We start from the raw sequence: 13,915 nt of genomic DNA, 5'->3' as shown, positions 1-13,915 counted from the left end.
CGCTGGAGACGATATTTCACTGCAAACTACATTCGCCAAAAATTATTTGATTTCTAACCCAGATTTAAATTCGTAAATAGTTACAGGCGAATTATAATTAAATAAATATCGTTTTAAAACTATATTTAAATAACAACTGTTTAATTTAATGTTTAACTTTGTATCTAACGATAATATGGCGCCATCTAGGTGCGGTTACGGTAACTAAAATATGCTCTAACATGCCAGAGACTGAAAGAGGTCTAGACGATGACGTATAGAAATCGATTTTATTTTCTCTAAAAGATATTCACATATTATACAAGTTTTGACGCAAGATTCATGTCTGTAATAAAGATTCTTCTTCCCTTTGTTGTTCCTACAAACAAAAACACTCAAAACTAAAATTTTAAAGTTCCTAGTGTTTATTGTTAAAATTTAAAAAATTAAAGCTACCTCAGTCAGCCTACTATACTTCCGACCAACTTCTAATTCTTCTTCGTTTAGCAATTCCTGCTGTTTACGCTTATATCTTATTCACAAAAGAAACAATTGTAACTGTACTAATAGTTTGCAATAAATTTAAAACTTACACTTGACTGTCGGGATTATTTTCTTGATTTCTACATTTTTCCAATTTTTTCTCAACAGCTTTGGTTTGTTCTCTGGGCAAATGTTGAATATTTTTTACCATTTGACACATTCCTGTTGAAATGATTACAAAACTTAATTTGCATAATTTTTTACCAGCGATTTTAAATATAAGCGTTATACTTTTAGCTATATCTTTAATCAAAATGACTTTTTCATTGGGAGCTTCGGCAAATAAAATATTTGAAATATATGTGTCAAAGTTTTCTTGTACTTTGTTAGATGCGTATAATATAGCTGCTAAAGCAATCTACAACCGTAATAATTCCTTAAATTTTGCATACTAATATATTTTTAACAGTTATAATACTTGAGAGGGTGCAAATAATAAGCAAGCATCAGTGAATAATGTTTTGTCCAAGAAATCATCTATTAAGAGCCGGAGTTTCTCAGGATCAATGGATGTTGTGTATCTTGTCTAATAAGATTATTTAAAATAATTAATAATTAAATATTAAGTTCTTGTATTTAAAAATGCAATAATCTTACCTTAATATCTATTAACAAACCTTCTAATGGTCTGTAAGGGTTGTGGATAGTTAAATGATAACTCAACTGTTGCATTAGCAAAAGTTCGTTGTTCAAAATAACATCTATAGCTTTTTCACGGTCGCCTTTAACGTTAAGGACAAATTGAGTGATTGAAACGTTGAATTCTTCAACTTTGGAAGCCAAATAAATACATGTAACCCTTCATGAAGTAGTAAAATATTAATATTTAGCAGCAATTTAGCAAATATTAGGTAAATTTTACATTATATGTTTTGGATGATAATCCATGACAGAATTGTTAAGGTAGAATCTTTTGAAATAATGGAATGATGTACCCTTTCAATATAATGTATATATATTACATCCTGCATTATTTTTCGTTAACAACAATATATAATTTTAATTACAATAACACTCCGCGGCATTGGTGGTTGAAATTTCTTACAAAAATCCCTCAAAATGTATTCACTTTGTTTTAATAATATCTGCTCTTCAATGGCAGTTAGGAAAAACTGGCTGGCTTTTTCTTCCTGTAATTTCATACAGTTTTTGTAATTTATTAAACATAGCACAAGTAATAGAAGAAAAAATGTACTGACACTCATGTTTTTTCCAAAACGATCAATAAACTTTCTATTAGCTTTATTTCGAAGAGATGCTATTTCCTGTTCGTTTGTAAAAATCCATTCTTTGCTTTGAGAACTTGACGAAAACATAATTAATTTTACAAAATATACAACGAGCGTGGTCAATGAACTACTCAAAACGGCGCAAAATGTCCACTATGCGCTTTTTCCCCAAAAGGGGTCGCGGATTACAGGACCTTTGACCTTTCTTTCAGTATTCCTCAAAGAGAGGACGCGATGAGTCACGTCGTACCCGGTTGTTTTTGAATTGGAGTAAAATACAACATATAGTTTCTATATAGAGTTAATTAATCGGATTTCCTTACAGAAGAACATCTAAATTCGTTATGGCTGAAGCTAGTTCCGCTTCTGGCGATTCTACCACTACTACAGATGAAGAAGTAGCGGCTTTAGAGATGAAATTCAAGAACAGATTTGCTGAGGAAGATCTGGAATACCAAAAAATTGTTTCGACACAAAGTTCCTCGCCCCCATTTGTTTATCCATGGGGTGCAAGACCTCGTCAAGAACGAGGAAATTATCGGTAATCGACTTAATTGCTTGGGGATAACTTTTGGCTAAAAACTAAATTTTTATTTCATATGTTTTTGACATTTCACAGTGATCACAATGACAGAAGGGATCAAAGAAGAGATCAACATAGGAACAGAGATGACAGATGGGGAAATTCTAGCTATTCAAATCCACACAGAGACAGAGAAGAAAGACGCCCTCATGATCATTCCAAGGATAGGGGTTACTATGGGGATAGACGAAATTATTAATAAAGAATAAAATGTTCACTTTCTGCTATTCTAGCTTTTGTAGATTACATTTATTTCTAAAATAAGCAAATTCTTATCTTAGAAAAACCTACCTAGGGGAGCCTAATCATTAGAAAACTTAGTTTTCCTTTGAAGCCTGAGACCCTTTGCAACTTCAAAGTAACTGTGGAGTTGCAAAAAGCATGACTAGACAAGTAGCTTTGGCTTCCGTCGTCCATTCTCCTCCCCCTCTCCCCCCCACTCCCTTCGACATTATCGCGTTGTCGGTGGCGACCGAAAGAGAAGCCATTTAATTTAATGCCCTATAAATTAATAGTACTTATTTAGGAAAGATGTGCGGAGGCTTCACGTGCTCAAAAAACGCGTTAACAGCGCTAAATGTACTCTATATAGTAAGTTAACTCCTAAATATTTATCCTAATATCTAATACTTTATGTCATATGAGAAAGAACCTTGGGCCTTGGTACATAAGCTTATGGGTACCATAATTGTATATGAGTCACGCATAGGCAAAGAGACTTATTTCATTTACAATGATGTCTTTAATGTAGTTGGTCTCATTCATACTCATTGGAGTTGCAGCATATGGAAGAGTCGCTTCCATCGTAACATCCATAGCCATAATTGGAGGCATTATAGCATGCGGGGTATTTCTGTTCCTTCTTTCCCTTCTTGGACTTATTGGAGCAATTAAACACCATCAAGTGCTGCTTTTTTTTGTATCCTTTGGCTCTTACCCACTACCTCAAGTACACCAAAAAGTTGTAAAACCTTAACAAAATTAAACCTAGTACATGGTTATACTATTTCTTCTTTTTGTGGCCCAATTTGGAATTGCGTGTGCATGTCTCGCATTTAATGAAGAACAGCAACATGAATTGGCGGAAGAAGGGTGGCATCGTGCGCCTGTCAGTTTGAGGGGTGAAACTCAAAAGATGTTTCAATGCTGTGGGTTCTTAAATAGAACTGAAACTCCAGACATGGCAGGACCTGATTGCAAAGACGTATATTATAATTTTTAAAAAGCTTATGTACTTGAGTATTATTTTATTTAACTTTTATTATACAGTCGAATGCAAAGACTTGCTGTATCTCTGATGATCAATGTACTTGCGAACCTTGCTGGATAGCACTTCGAAGTGCTATAGACAATGCTTTAAAAATTAGTGGAGGCATTGGCCTTTTCTTCAGTTTTACAGAGGTATCAAACTTTTTCTTACATCTAATTTACAATCCTCTAATAAAAAGTGTATTATTTGATTTTTTCACTATATTGACACTAACAAAGTAAAATCCTTACTACTAATATTTCTAGTTTGTGGGAGTTTGGTTGACTGTAAGGTACAGAAATCAAAAAGATCCACGCGCAAATCCAAGCGCTTTTTTGTGAACTTTCTAATACACTAAACTTATCTTTCTTCTTTCGCCTATTTGGGAGGTAAAAGATAAATTTTTAACACCTTCAGTTTCCCACTATTTCACTAACCAAAACCGATAGCTTGGCGTTTACAATTTTGTAAAATATATTAATTGTTACAGATTATCAGCGTATGGTTGGCGTATCATTACAGAAAATTACGTAACCCACAAGTAAATCCTAACAGTTACTTTTAATGTGCCATCCCATTAAGCATTTATTTATAATGTAAATTTCATTAGATTAGCTGTAAATTAATTTTCTGTGATTTTCATATTGACCAAGATTAAGAAAAAATAATTAGAATATGGTTTAATCTAGTATAAAAAATTTCCCTTTTCTTAAATAATTATGGACTACTTATAAAGTTTCTTGAAAATGGAGAATATCTGAAAAAAAAATTGAGATTCTATCAACAGTAAATTTCGGGGTACTTTTGGCAATTGGCCGAGATTGAGAAAAAGTTGAAGTTTGTCTTTGTAAGCAAACTGTAGTTTCAATAGTTTTTAAATACTTTGTATGATCTTACCGAATGAAATTTTACCAGAAATCTAAGCTTTATATTTTCAGATATATCCAAAGTATTGAAACCAAAAATGGAATTTTAAATTACACTCTAGTCAAGGGTATTGTTTCTTTTCGTAAATTTCATGTTCAATAACCTAAAATAAAATAATTTATATTTACTTCCGTATGTTATTCTAAATAATCTCTGGTATCTGGTGTGAACAGTTAAAGAAGCCAATTGTTTAATCAGGGTTGCCAAAAAATTTTCAGATTCAAATTCCTTGACCATTTTAACAGATTTTCCCTGACTTATTAAGGCCAAGATTTTTCTTATATATTTTTATCAGAAAGTAAAAAGGTTATTGCAATGTTGAAAAAATTAGCCAAACATTCAAGGAAATAAATGATAATCGTGGAATTTGTCATAGATCTAGAGTTGAATTACCTTCAAAAAGTCCCAAGATAAAATTGAATTCCCTGACTTTTTACTATTTCTTAAAATTCCCTGACGTGTGGCAACCCTGTTAATAGTAAATAGTGGTTTTAAATATACATGTATATTGATAGGATAATAAATAGTGGTTTTAAATATACATGTATATTGATAGGATAGTAAATAGTGGTTTTAAATATACATGTATATCAGAAGAAAATAGGGGAAGTACGTATCTGTAGCTTTGAGCCGTAGAAGTCGTCGTGTGACCCACGAAAACGCCTTTTAACGCAAAATAAACCAAACTGAAAAAGTAGTTCCACTTTGGTTTTATTTCAACACGGCGATAAACGTCGAAAGCAAAGACACCTTAGCTCATTTAGCAGAAAATGAAAAGGAAAATATGTTACAATTGTTCGATTTAAGAAAAATTGTTTTTTTAAACGATGTATTCATCCGCGATTTCCCGGCAAACCGTTATGGCGCGAAAATTCGTGAAAAGTGACGCCTTGCTAAAGCTGACTAGAAGCGTACTTCCCCCTATTTTCTTCTGATGTATATTGATAGGATAGTAAATAGTGGTTTTAAATATACATGTATATTGATAGGATAGTAAATAGTGGTTTTAAATATACATGTATATTGATAGGATAGTAAATAGTGGTTTTAAATATACATGTATATTGATAGGATAGTAAATAGTGGTTTTAAATATACATGTATATTGATAGGATAGTAAATAGTGGTTTTAAATATACATGTATATTGATAGGATAGTAAATAGTGGTTTTAAATATACATGTATATTGATAGGATAGTAAATAGTGGTTTTAAATATACATGTATATTGATAGGATAGTAAATAGTGGTTTTAAATATACATGTATATTGATAGGAAAATACTAGCAAGGTTTCTCCCAAATTGTTTTACAAACTCTGGGGTTAAGTACACCTTTATGTACCTTGAAAGTTCCTAAAGGGAAAGGTTTCAATGACCATTCGTTTTGCCATGACAACCAAGAGTTCTTCACAACTCAAATTTTAAACTGTCTCGAGTAAGCAGTATGGGAAAATCATGGTTTTAAGGGTTTCGCCCCCCCCCCTTTTTTGCCTTCTTCAAAATTTATTTTAGCAAAATAATTAGGTAAAATAGGAGCCGTGATTGTCCCATGCTATTTTAAGTAGAGAGTTAAATTTGAGTTGTGAACAACATTTTTGGTTGCTATGGCACAACGAATGGCCATTGAAGCTTTTCTCTTTAAGAGCTTTCAAGGTACATGAAGGTCTACTTAACCCAAGTTTGAAAAAAATCAGGGAGAAACTAGGGATGTCTCCTTGCAAGTGTTGATTACATCCCGGGGGTATAAGCTGAGAATGAATCATCTAAATCATTTTAGTAAAATACGCAGGTATGTTTGTCTTTATAATGCATGTGTAGAAGGTGATGCAATATTTTGAGGAAAGATAATCAGCATAATCAGAACGAGGCACGCAGAGGATTTATTTCTCGCTGCGTTATCACTGAAAGATGGTGACAACGGTGGTTAATTATAATTAACGTACATTCTCACTAGAAAACTTTTTGGGGGTGGGTTTCAATTCTTTTTCCATAGGAAAAAAACTCATTGTGTATACCCAATGAAACCAGTTATACACTTTGCAAATACTAAAAAAAAAAAACAGTGAGAGAAGAGACAAGATGAAGTATTTTAAGCTGTACATAGATGAATATTTAAATGCTAGAATGACATTGTTCAAAATTAAACCATTAATTTTTTCAAATGGCAAAATTCTAGTTTGTTTCTCTTAAAACGTCTTAGCCAGTGAAAGCGGGATGTAATTACAGAGGTAGGGGTGAGAAGATGAACTAAATGAAAATGGGGCTGAAGAGAGATAATTCAAAATACATATTTACATTTACACAAACTTGTTAAGCGAGTACACTTAATAAGTTTCCTTAAGGGGTAAAAATTAACGCTACACGTTTTGGCTTTTTTTGATAGCTTATCAACCATTACTAGTAGAGAAACTCAATTCTAAACAACTCTAGCAACGCGATGGAATTGTTCAACAGAAACTTTTGGTTTATAATGAAGTTTAGATCCTGACACTTGTTGAAAGAAGAAATTAAGGTAGTTAGAAGTTTCTAGAACCAGATATAAGTTACGTTTTATTTAGGTTGTTAACTAGGTTAATGTTAATCCTAAAAAAGAATAAAATAACTAAGAAAACAGAATAACCAGATTTCCTTTTTTTTTAAGTTGTGACAACGACTTGGAACTACTTTTTAGAAGCCAAAATTGAAACTTCTAATTAGTCAAAGGGTAATTTGTCATTAAGAGTATGCATCAATTTTTTCTTAAAATTATCACCGCGACAAGTGACATGCTGGGTTTAAACAGCGCGTTCATTTTCCTAACTAAATCACCCACTAATATAGAAAATAACCAATCCAACTAGTCAGTTTTCACACTGCTAGGGTTGAAACCCATTCCGGATCATTAGGGTCATCATCATCTGGCACGGATCCACCGGGTGTTGCAGGAAAACTTTCATTTTCCTTTGAACTTTCAACTTCGACAGTTACAGATTCAACTACAGTTTCTTGCTCCTGGCTTTCAAGGTGTGATGACGTTTGGAGCATTTCATCGTATTCTTCTTCCGTCAATGGAAATGAGCGATTTTCATAAGGCAGAGTAGAAACGTCTTCACCGAACAATGGTGGCAGAGGTAGACGATCTTCCTCCGATGTCCTTTTAGATGTAGAAAGAATGCGCTTCCTTTCTGAACGAACTAAAGACGATGCATTATCATCAACAATGGCGGCAGATACCGAATCGAATGACTGAGCCAATCCGCTGATTGGAGGCGGAGAAGCGACAGGAGAGTTCCAGCTATGAGATGAGTCCTGAGTGTTGAGTTCTGGAGCTGGTGACATTGGATCAGGCGTATTTGCCCCGCTACTATCAGCCCGACTATCCATTCTAACACTGCGAGAACGAGAACGGCCTTGCACATTAACGTAACTGAGAAATTTTCGTTTCTCTTCCTCTTCGCATTTCAAGTGACGGATGACAAATGACTCTTCCGAAATGTCCTCCACCTCATCCATTACCGGTGCTGTTAAATTTGCCTCAGTTTCTAATACTCTCCATCTGAAATGAACAAAAGTGAGAAAATGTTTCGGGGTTAAATATAGACAAAAATGTTTAGGCTATTTTTCTTACTTCGGTGTTAAAATTTCTTTGTACTGCAGTTTTTCCACTCTGGTAGCTGATGCAATGCTATAAGGGATTACGATGTTATTTATATCATAGGCATCGTCTAAACGTTTGCGCCTGTTCTCAGAAACACCCATTTTCCCCGATGAACCTAAAAATAAGTTTTAATTTACTGACCAAAACCGCTATAGCAACCCGAAGTACAAGACACTAACCAGGAGTTGTCGAGTTTTGTTCCATAGAATCCACACTATTTGGAGGAACCGGAGAAGGACTAGGTGAGCAATGCTTTGAACTGTTGCTAGAAATAGAGCGACTTCGTCGTCTGTCTCGGACTCTCTTCAACAAATCGGACGCTTCTGGACAATTTTCATCATTTTTGTTTCCCCGTACTATCCTCCTTCGCTTTGTACAGTCTTTGTTCCCTGTAGAATATAATTTTCTTTCAGCAAACTGAAGAAAAATTGTAAGTAAATGTAATATTTCAATACTCACTGGCTGTTAGCAGTGTTTGAGCAGCGTTTCTAGTCAATTTCCTGCTATGTCTTTGGGCTTGATTGGAAAGTCCAAGAGGGGAGATGTTTCCATGTTTTTTCCTATAGTAAATAATAACAAAATTATTAACAATTAATACAAACAGGTTAAGGTAACATCATACTTTTTTAAGCTACTAGATGCTATTTTAGCCATTCTGGTGAACCAGTTCCTCCTAATGATGTTTTCATACTGAATACCAGTGGCTCTATCTAATTATGAGATAAATGAGGTTAAAATAGTAATCTTCTGGGGTTAAAAATACAATAATTACCGTGTTTAAAAGAGAGGCGAGGGTGGAAGGATGGATCTAAAAGCCCAACTCTTTCAGACATTGGCATGACTTCGGCATCTAGACTTTGGACACTGTTATATCTCCCACTGCACATAATACAAGGTAGATAATCTCTTTGACAGTTGCAATAGCAGGAAATGGATGAGAGTTTCGACGCTTTGCCCCTCACTAGATGTAAACCGATTGTTTTCACGAGCTTTCTTTTACGAAAACCAACCAAGGCTTTAGTTCGACAGCACTCTGACTTCTCTCCAGAGCTTTTGCCATCGTCTCCAGAAAAATATTGTTCCCGAGAATCCACAGAAGAATTTTCACCGAGCTTGTTTAAATTGTACCCGTTACCCGGTTTGTCCATAGGCCAACAACCATTGACTCCAACCTTGTTCTGTAGACACGAAAGACTACTTTGGTATGTGGAAGAAATTTCCCGATCTTGAGGGGTTCTATCCTTTATCTGGACTATTGGTGATGGCAAGCTATTTCTTTCATGAGTTGATGTTGACACTCCAGATAGATAACTTAAATCCGATGATTTAGAATTTAAGCGAAGAAGAGACTCGTCTTGAAGTTTTACTGGTGTTTTGGACACTTTCAAATGCCTATAAACTTCATTTTGTTGCCTAATTCTGTACTCCAAATCCGACACCTGGGCTTGAAGCCAAGCCCATCTTGACGCGACAGCCGCTCTGTCTATAGTCCACCTCCAGTAAGACCTTTTGTGACTGGAAATAGAAAAGACAGTTCTACAATTTCCACTTAAGAGGAAGGAAAGGGGTAAAAACAAATGTCTTACAGGGGTAGAGCTTGACCTTTGGTTAACCTGGGATTTATAACTGGAGCTTCGTCTCCGCTTTCTCCTCCAGAACTACTTTCAGTGGCGTCGGAATCAACAACAGAGGATTCAAGATGATGAAGGACCCCTTTGAGCGTGCCTGCCGTCTGCGTGACTGTCGCCCTGCTCATCTCGAATTTACTGATTTGTTCCTCTTTTATTTCTTCCATTCCACCATTGTCTGCCGCATTCAGCAACGATTCTGCCATCCTGTGCGTTGCTTTAGAGGATTCCAATTCCTTTACCAAGTCTATTAATGCAGTAGCTGTTAGATTTTTCACATCTTTGCTATGCAAAAAGTCCTCCGTGGTTTTTATTTTAGCAGCGCTGGTTAAAAGTCTAGCGCGACTTTTTTGCAAGGCTATTTGTTGAATTTTACGCTGGTTTCCCACAAACAGCTTGAGCTGTTCTTGGGTGTGAAACTCAGCTTGTCTCATCTGGAGTTTCCTTATCCGTCGAAGAAGGTGATTCGTTCTCTTCTTTAAAACTGTGTTTTTGTTTTCCGCATTTTCCACTTTGTTTTCTGGAGAGGGATTTTCTAAAGCTGACCACCGAAAGTCATTTTCAATTGTTCTTTCAAGTGAAACCATTTTTTTATCATCCTCTATTAAGTTCAATGTTGAACTGGTTCCGACCAGTCTATTCAATAGCGCTTCTGTCATTTCTGTTGGTAACTTATCATCATCTACTTCTAAAGGAAGGTCTGTACACCTCTCCTGTTTTTCAGGGTCACTGAAGAGCAACATCTGTTCATGACTGCTGAAAGCGGATTGTTCGGCTCGTTGTGTGGGAAATTTGCTTTTAAGTTCACAATCCAAGGAAGCATTTGCGTTTAACAATCCCATGGTGCCCGGCAAGTTATTGACGTTTTTGCTCATGGTATGGTCCTGGAGAAATAATTCACCGCTTCCCCCTTTACGTGCCTGTAACGCAGTACCCACCAAACTGGTTGACTGGGTTGGGGATTCTTTCAGGGTTCCGTGATCTTGTTTTGAACTATTTCCATTAAAAGAAAGGGTTAGGCCTAATATGCCTCCAGCATTGAAACCCAAACTATCTTCCTTTAAGTCATTCCAGCTCAAATCAGCATCCGAATTGTCAGTTAAAGTTGATGACACTGTTGAATCGGCAATTGGGTAAAAGTCCAGTTCTGAATTTTTGGGGATCTGCTGAAGGGATGACAGAGAAAACTTCGTAAAAATGGGTCTATGTTGCCCTCTTTTGATGAAATCAATAGATGAGGTTGAAAATTCTTTATCAGTTGATGAAGGAGAGCACGGTAAATTGAAACCTTCAGCCTGGCTGGCCGCCTCTGTTAGAGCTGGGGCCATAGTGGCTACCCAACATATTCTAAGTGACACTGGGGACAACATGCAAACGATCCCATGGACTTCGAGAGTAATGAAGAACGGAATTTATGAAGCAAAGTAAAATAAAACGTGGAATAGACAATGGGTTGAGGTTTTTTCTTATCATCCACGAGTATGTATGAAATTGAAAATGTAATTGACACTTCAGAACAAGTATAAATGTGATCCTACGGATATTTGTGGCGATGGTAAATTGGCCAAAAGAGGCCGATGCAAAAGAGCATCATAACACTATATTGGGAGACGCATCACAATCTCATTGTCCTCTTAAGTCATTGTTCCAGATTTTGCACTAAAATTGTTTTTAGCTTTGATTGTTTAAAATCCTCATTTTAAGACTATGACAATAATTGCACGTAATACGTTGTCACTGGATTAAATCATAAGCTTAGGGAACCAAACTTCCAACTTTCACTTACGGTTAAGCTAGTTCGATCTGTTATTGCAATTCTTCTCCGGCATTCATCACCACGTGATCAGGCAGGATGCAAGCCTAGCTTCGTATGTGATGCATTCCCGAACCAAGCAACGTGATGCTTTGTAGGCTTAAGAGAATCTGCGGAACTTTTTGGGCGCTGTTAAGACTCACGGAATTCCAAAAAACATTACCGGTTGATACGTAGAATTCGAGAAAACTTCCCTAAATATTGTTTAATACCAATACGAAGATGAAAAAAATGGCTATAGATAGTGAAATTCGCCGACAAAAAGCGACCCGACTTCGTGCCTCGCCCTATTCACCCATTGTTCTTAAAACATTTTACGGAGAGTTGCTCCGCTCCGCAGTAATGGCGGCGGCTTCGTAGTATATTTTTTACAGACAAGAGAAAATGCGAATTGTCAGCTTGTACGCTATTTACATATTAGATGGCGTCATTCTACTATAAGCAATCTCATTGGCTGAATGCCTCAAATCAGCCAAGGGAACTATAGATCTTTATGAAAAAAAAGGTGGCTTTTTCTTATTATATTAATATTCTAATTTTATCCCAAATAAATAATAAAACCTAAATTTAACTTTTGCTTTGTAAACAAAATAATTGTTTATTCCGGAAGTGCAAGGAACGTAAACATCCTGAGCACGCTAGTCTCAGAATCTCTTAGACGAAGCTTAGACGGCTATGGACGAAGAAACTAGAAATTCTAAGTGTACTAGCAAAAGCTATAAGCGCCGCTATTGCGGATAGTAGTGGGAATATGATGAAACTATATATTGTTACCCTTACCTTGCACACTTGTACAACTTACAAGCTAGATAGAAGGATTGCAAAAGTAGCTATTTCCTATTTGTAGAGTAGTAAAACTAGTCGTAGGTAACTTGGGAATTTCCCAAGTAAAACGCATATTTCTGTCCTTGCCTAAGTATTTTACGGTTTAAAAAGGCTTAGGGTCGTAACAGATTTAAAATTTTATACATTTTAATTACTAGGAGTTTATTATGAATATGTATCTGAAGAAGGTAGTTTATTTCTCTTACGTAATTTTTGTGTTTTTATAAGTAGTTTAAAAATAATTTGGTTTGTTTTATATTTTTTTATTCGCATGGTAAGGCTTACATTTTTGTGTTTTCTATTTCTAGATTAACTTTCAGTTATGCTCAGCCGCTTTGTTAGGGCTCAGCCATAGATCTAGTATACAATCAACCAGGTGCATTACTTCAACACAGATAGTAATTGAAAATCTATTCAATGATGTCGGAGAATTAAGAAAGAAAGATGAATGCATGGAACACCAACCTTCTAAATTATTGATGGTTTGGAGAGTAGCCCCGTTGAAATACAGACCATATTGGGAAAAACACGAAATCAGAGCATTAGGAATAGATGACAAGGTACACTTGAATTTACTTACAATATGGTCATGAATACAGTTTTATTTAATATGCTCTTCAGATGTATGAGTCTGTTATTGTGAAGAACACTCCAACAATGTGTGAAAGGTTGAAGTCTATCAAACATTTGATAAAGGTAAAACCTGTGACATTTCCTCATGGTGAACCACCCAAGGATGGAGACTATACTGGAACTATGCTGAAACAAAATGGAGAGTTTGTTGTGTCCAAGAAACTAAAAGTGGATCCCCAAAGATTAATAAAAGATGAAAAGGTTAAAATGGATAGGGCGACTATTGTTAAAGAAATGAAAAGGCGGTGGGCTATATAGTAACTAGTTAAACACACTAGCAATTGATAGTGCTCCGAGTGGTGTGGACAACCTAAGCACATCAACCAGAGATGTATTGTGTAAATAAACTGAATAAAATATGCATATGCCAAAACATTTGAAAAAATTTCTTTGGAATGCTTCTGTCCATTATTTGTGCATGGTGAACTTTAAACGTCTAATTTCTGACTAAGCTGGTAGGAAGACATGTTTTTTTGGTGTTAGTTACACACATGCTGTACCTTTGTCTATGGCCGCTATGCCAGTATTCTTTTTTTTTTTTCAATTAAAAAAATAATGGGTAACATATAATGTACGTCATGCTCCCAAGTCCTTATTATATTACTTCCCATTCACTCATTGTGGGAATTAAAAAAATAAGATCCAATCTGACATGGTTATTATCTAGCATCATTGAAGGGTGTATAAAAAAATTGTTCTAAACGCCACCTAGCGGAATAGGAAGTTATAGCCTGAAATCCACTTCCGCTAGGTTCAGCGTTACTATGGCGATGGAAGGGGGAAATTTGGAGAGGAACAAAATAAGCAAAATTAATGGGAACTCCTGCAGCCATACTAGCGGAGCTAGCTAATAATATTATTAATCCAT

General features: G+C 35.6%; 5 protein-coding genes across 7 annotated transcripts; 3 read left to right on the top strand and 2 right to left on the bottom strand.

Annotated features, from left to right (window-relative positions):
* Window positions 1-256: 256 nt before the first annotated feature.
* On the bottom strand, window positions 257-2,615 carry CycH (cyclin H). The gene is made up of 9 exons (XM_090163195.1): window positions 1,722-2,615; window positions 1,530-1,652; window positions 1,385-1,458; window positions 1,120-1,321; window positions 941-1,048; window positions 754-880; window positions 573-684; window positions 436-511; window positions 257-358 (listed from the first exon to the last, which is right to left on the bottom strand). The coding sequence occupies exons 1-9, from the start codon at window positions 1,836-1,838 to the stop codon at window positions 320-322; spliced, it is 978 nt and encodes a 325-aa protein (XP_090019321.1). The 5' UTR covers window positions 1,839-2,615; the 3' UTR covers window positions 257-319.
* LOC149922381 (RNA guanine-N7 methyltransferase activating subunit-like) lies at window positions 1,960-2,566 on the top strand. Of its 2 annotated transcripts, XM_090163199.1 has the most exons (3): window positions 1,960-2,021; window positions 2,077-2,292; window positions 2,371-2,566. In XM_090163199.1, the coding sequence occupies exons 2-3, from the start codon at window positions 2,096-2,098 to the stop codon at window positions 2,531-2,533; spliced, it is 360 nt and encodes a 119-aa protein (XP_090019325.1). In that variant the 5' UTR covers window positions 1,960-2,021; window positions 2,077-2,095; the 3' UTR covers window positions 2,534-2,566. The 2 variants fall into 2 exon arrangements, with proteins under 2 accessions (XP_090019325.1, XP_090019324.1); XM_090163198.1 differs by having other exon boundaries at window positions 1,972-2,292.
* Window positions 2,616-2,731: 116 nt separating the features above from the next.
* Tsp97E (Tetraspanin 97E) lies at window positions 2,732-4,637 on the top strand. Of its 2 annotated transcripts, XM_090163196.1 has the most exons (6): window positions 2,732-2,925; window positions 3,086-3,253; window positions 3,326-3,538; window positions 3,604-3,735; window positions 3,850-3,972; window positions 4,074-4,637. In XM_090163196.1, the coding sequence occupies exons 1-5, from the start codon at window positions 2,866-2,868 to the stop codon at window positions 3,922-3,924; spliced, it is 648 nt and encodes a 215-aa protein (XP_090019322.1). In that variant the 5' UTR covers window positions 2,732-2,865; the 3' UTR covers window positions 3,925-3,972; window positions 4,074-4,637. The 2 variants fall into 2 exon arrangements, with proteins under 2 accessions (XP_090019322.1, XP_090019323.1); XM_090163197.1 differs by lacking the exon at window positions 3,850-3,972 and having other exon boundaries at window positions 2,737-2,925.
* A 1,730-nt stretch (window positions 4,638-6,367) lies between these two features.
* On the bottom strand, window positions 6,368-11,964 carry nsl1 (non-specific lethal 1). The gene is made up of 7 exons (XM_090162109.1): window positions 9,735-11,964; window positions 8,921-9,663; window positions 8,771-8,858; window positions 8,608-8,708; window positions 8,328-8,537; window positions 8,119-8,263; window positions 6,368-8,046 (listed from the first exon to the last, which is right to left on the bottom strand). Exons 1-7 carry the CDS (start codon window positions 11,144-11,146, stop codon window positions 7,359-7,361), a joined length of 3,387 nt encoding a protein of 1,128 aa, XP_090018235.1. The 5' UTR covers window positions 11,147-11,964; the 3' UTR covers window positions 6,368-7,358.
* A 477-nt stretch (window positions 11,965-12,441) lies between these two features.
* mRpL30 (mitochondrial ribosomal protein L30) lies at window positions 12,442-13,432 on the top strand. Its single transcript, XM_090163167.1, has 3 exons — window positions 12,442-12,602; window positions 12,723-12,974; window positions 13,036-13,432. The coding sequence occupies exons 1-3, from the start codon at window positions 12,582-12,584 to the stop codon at window positions 13,303-13,305; spliced, it is 543 nt and encodes a 180-aa protein (XP_090019293.1). The 5' UTR covers window positions 12,442-12,581; the 3' UTR covers window positions 13,306-13,432.
* The last annotated feature ends 483 nt before the right edge of the window (window positions 13,433-13,915 follow it).

This window comes from Leiobunum rupestre, chromosome 11 (assembly GCF_980474605.1).
Source record: "Leiobunum rupestre chromosome 11, qqLeiRupe1.1.hap1, whole genome shotgun sequence".
NCBI classification, from domain to species: Eukaryota; Metazoa; Arthropoda; class Arachnida; order Opiliones; family Sclerosomatidae; genus Leiobunum; species Leiobunum rupestre.
This window is presented reverse-complemented; position numbering and strand designations above follow the sequence as displayed.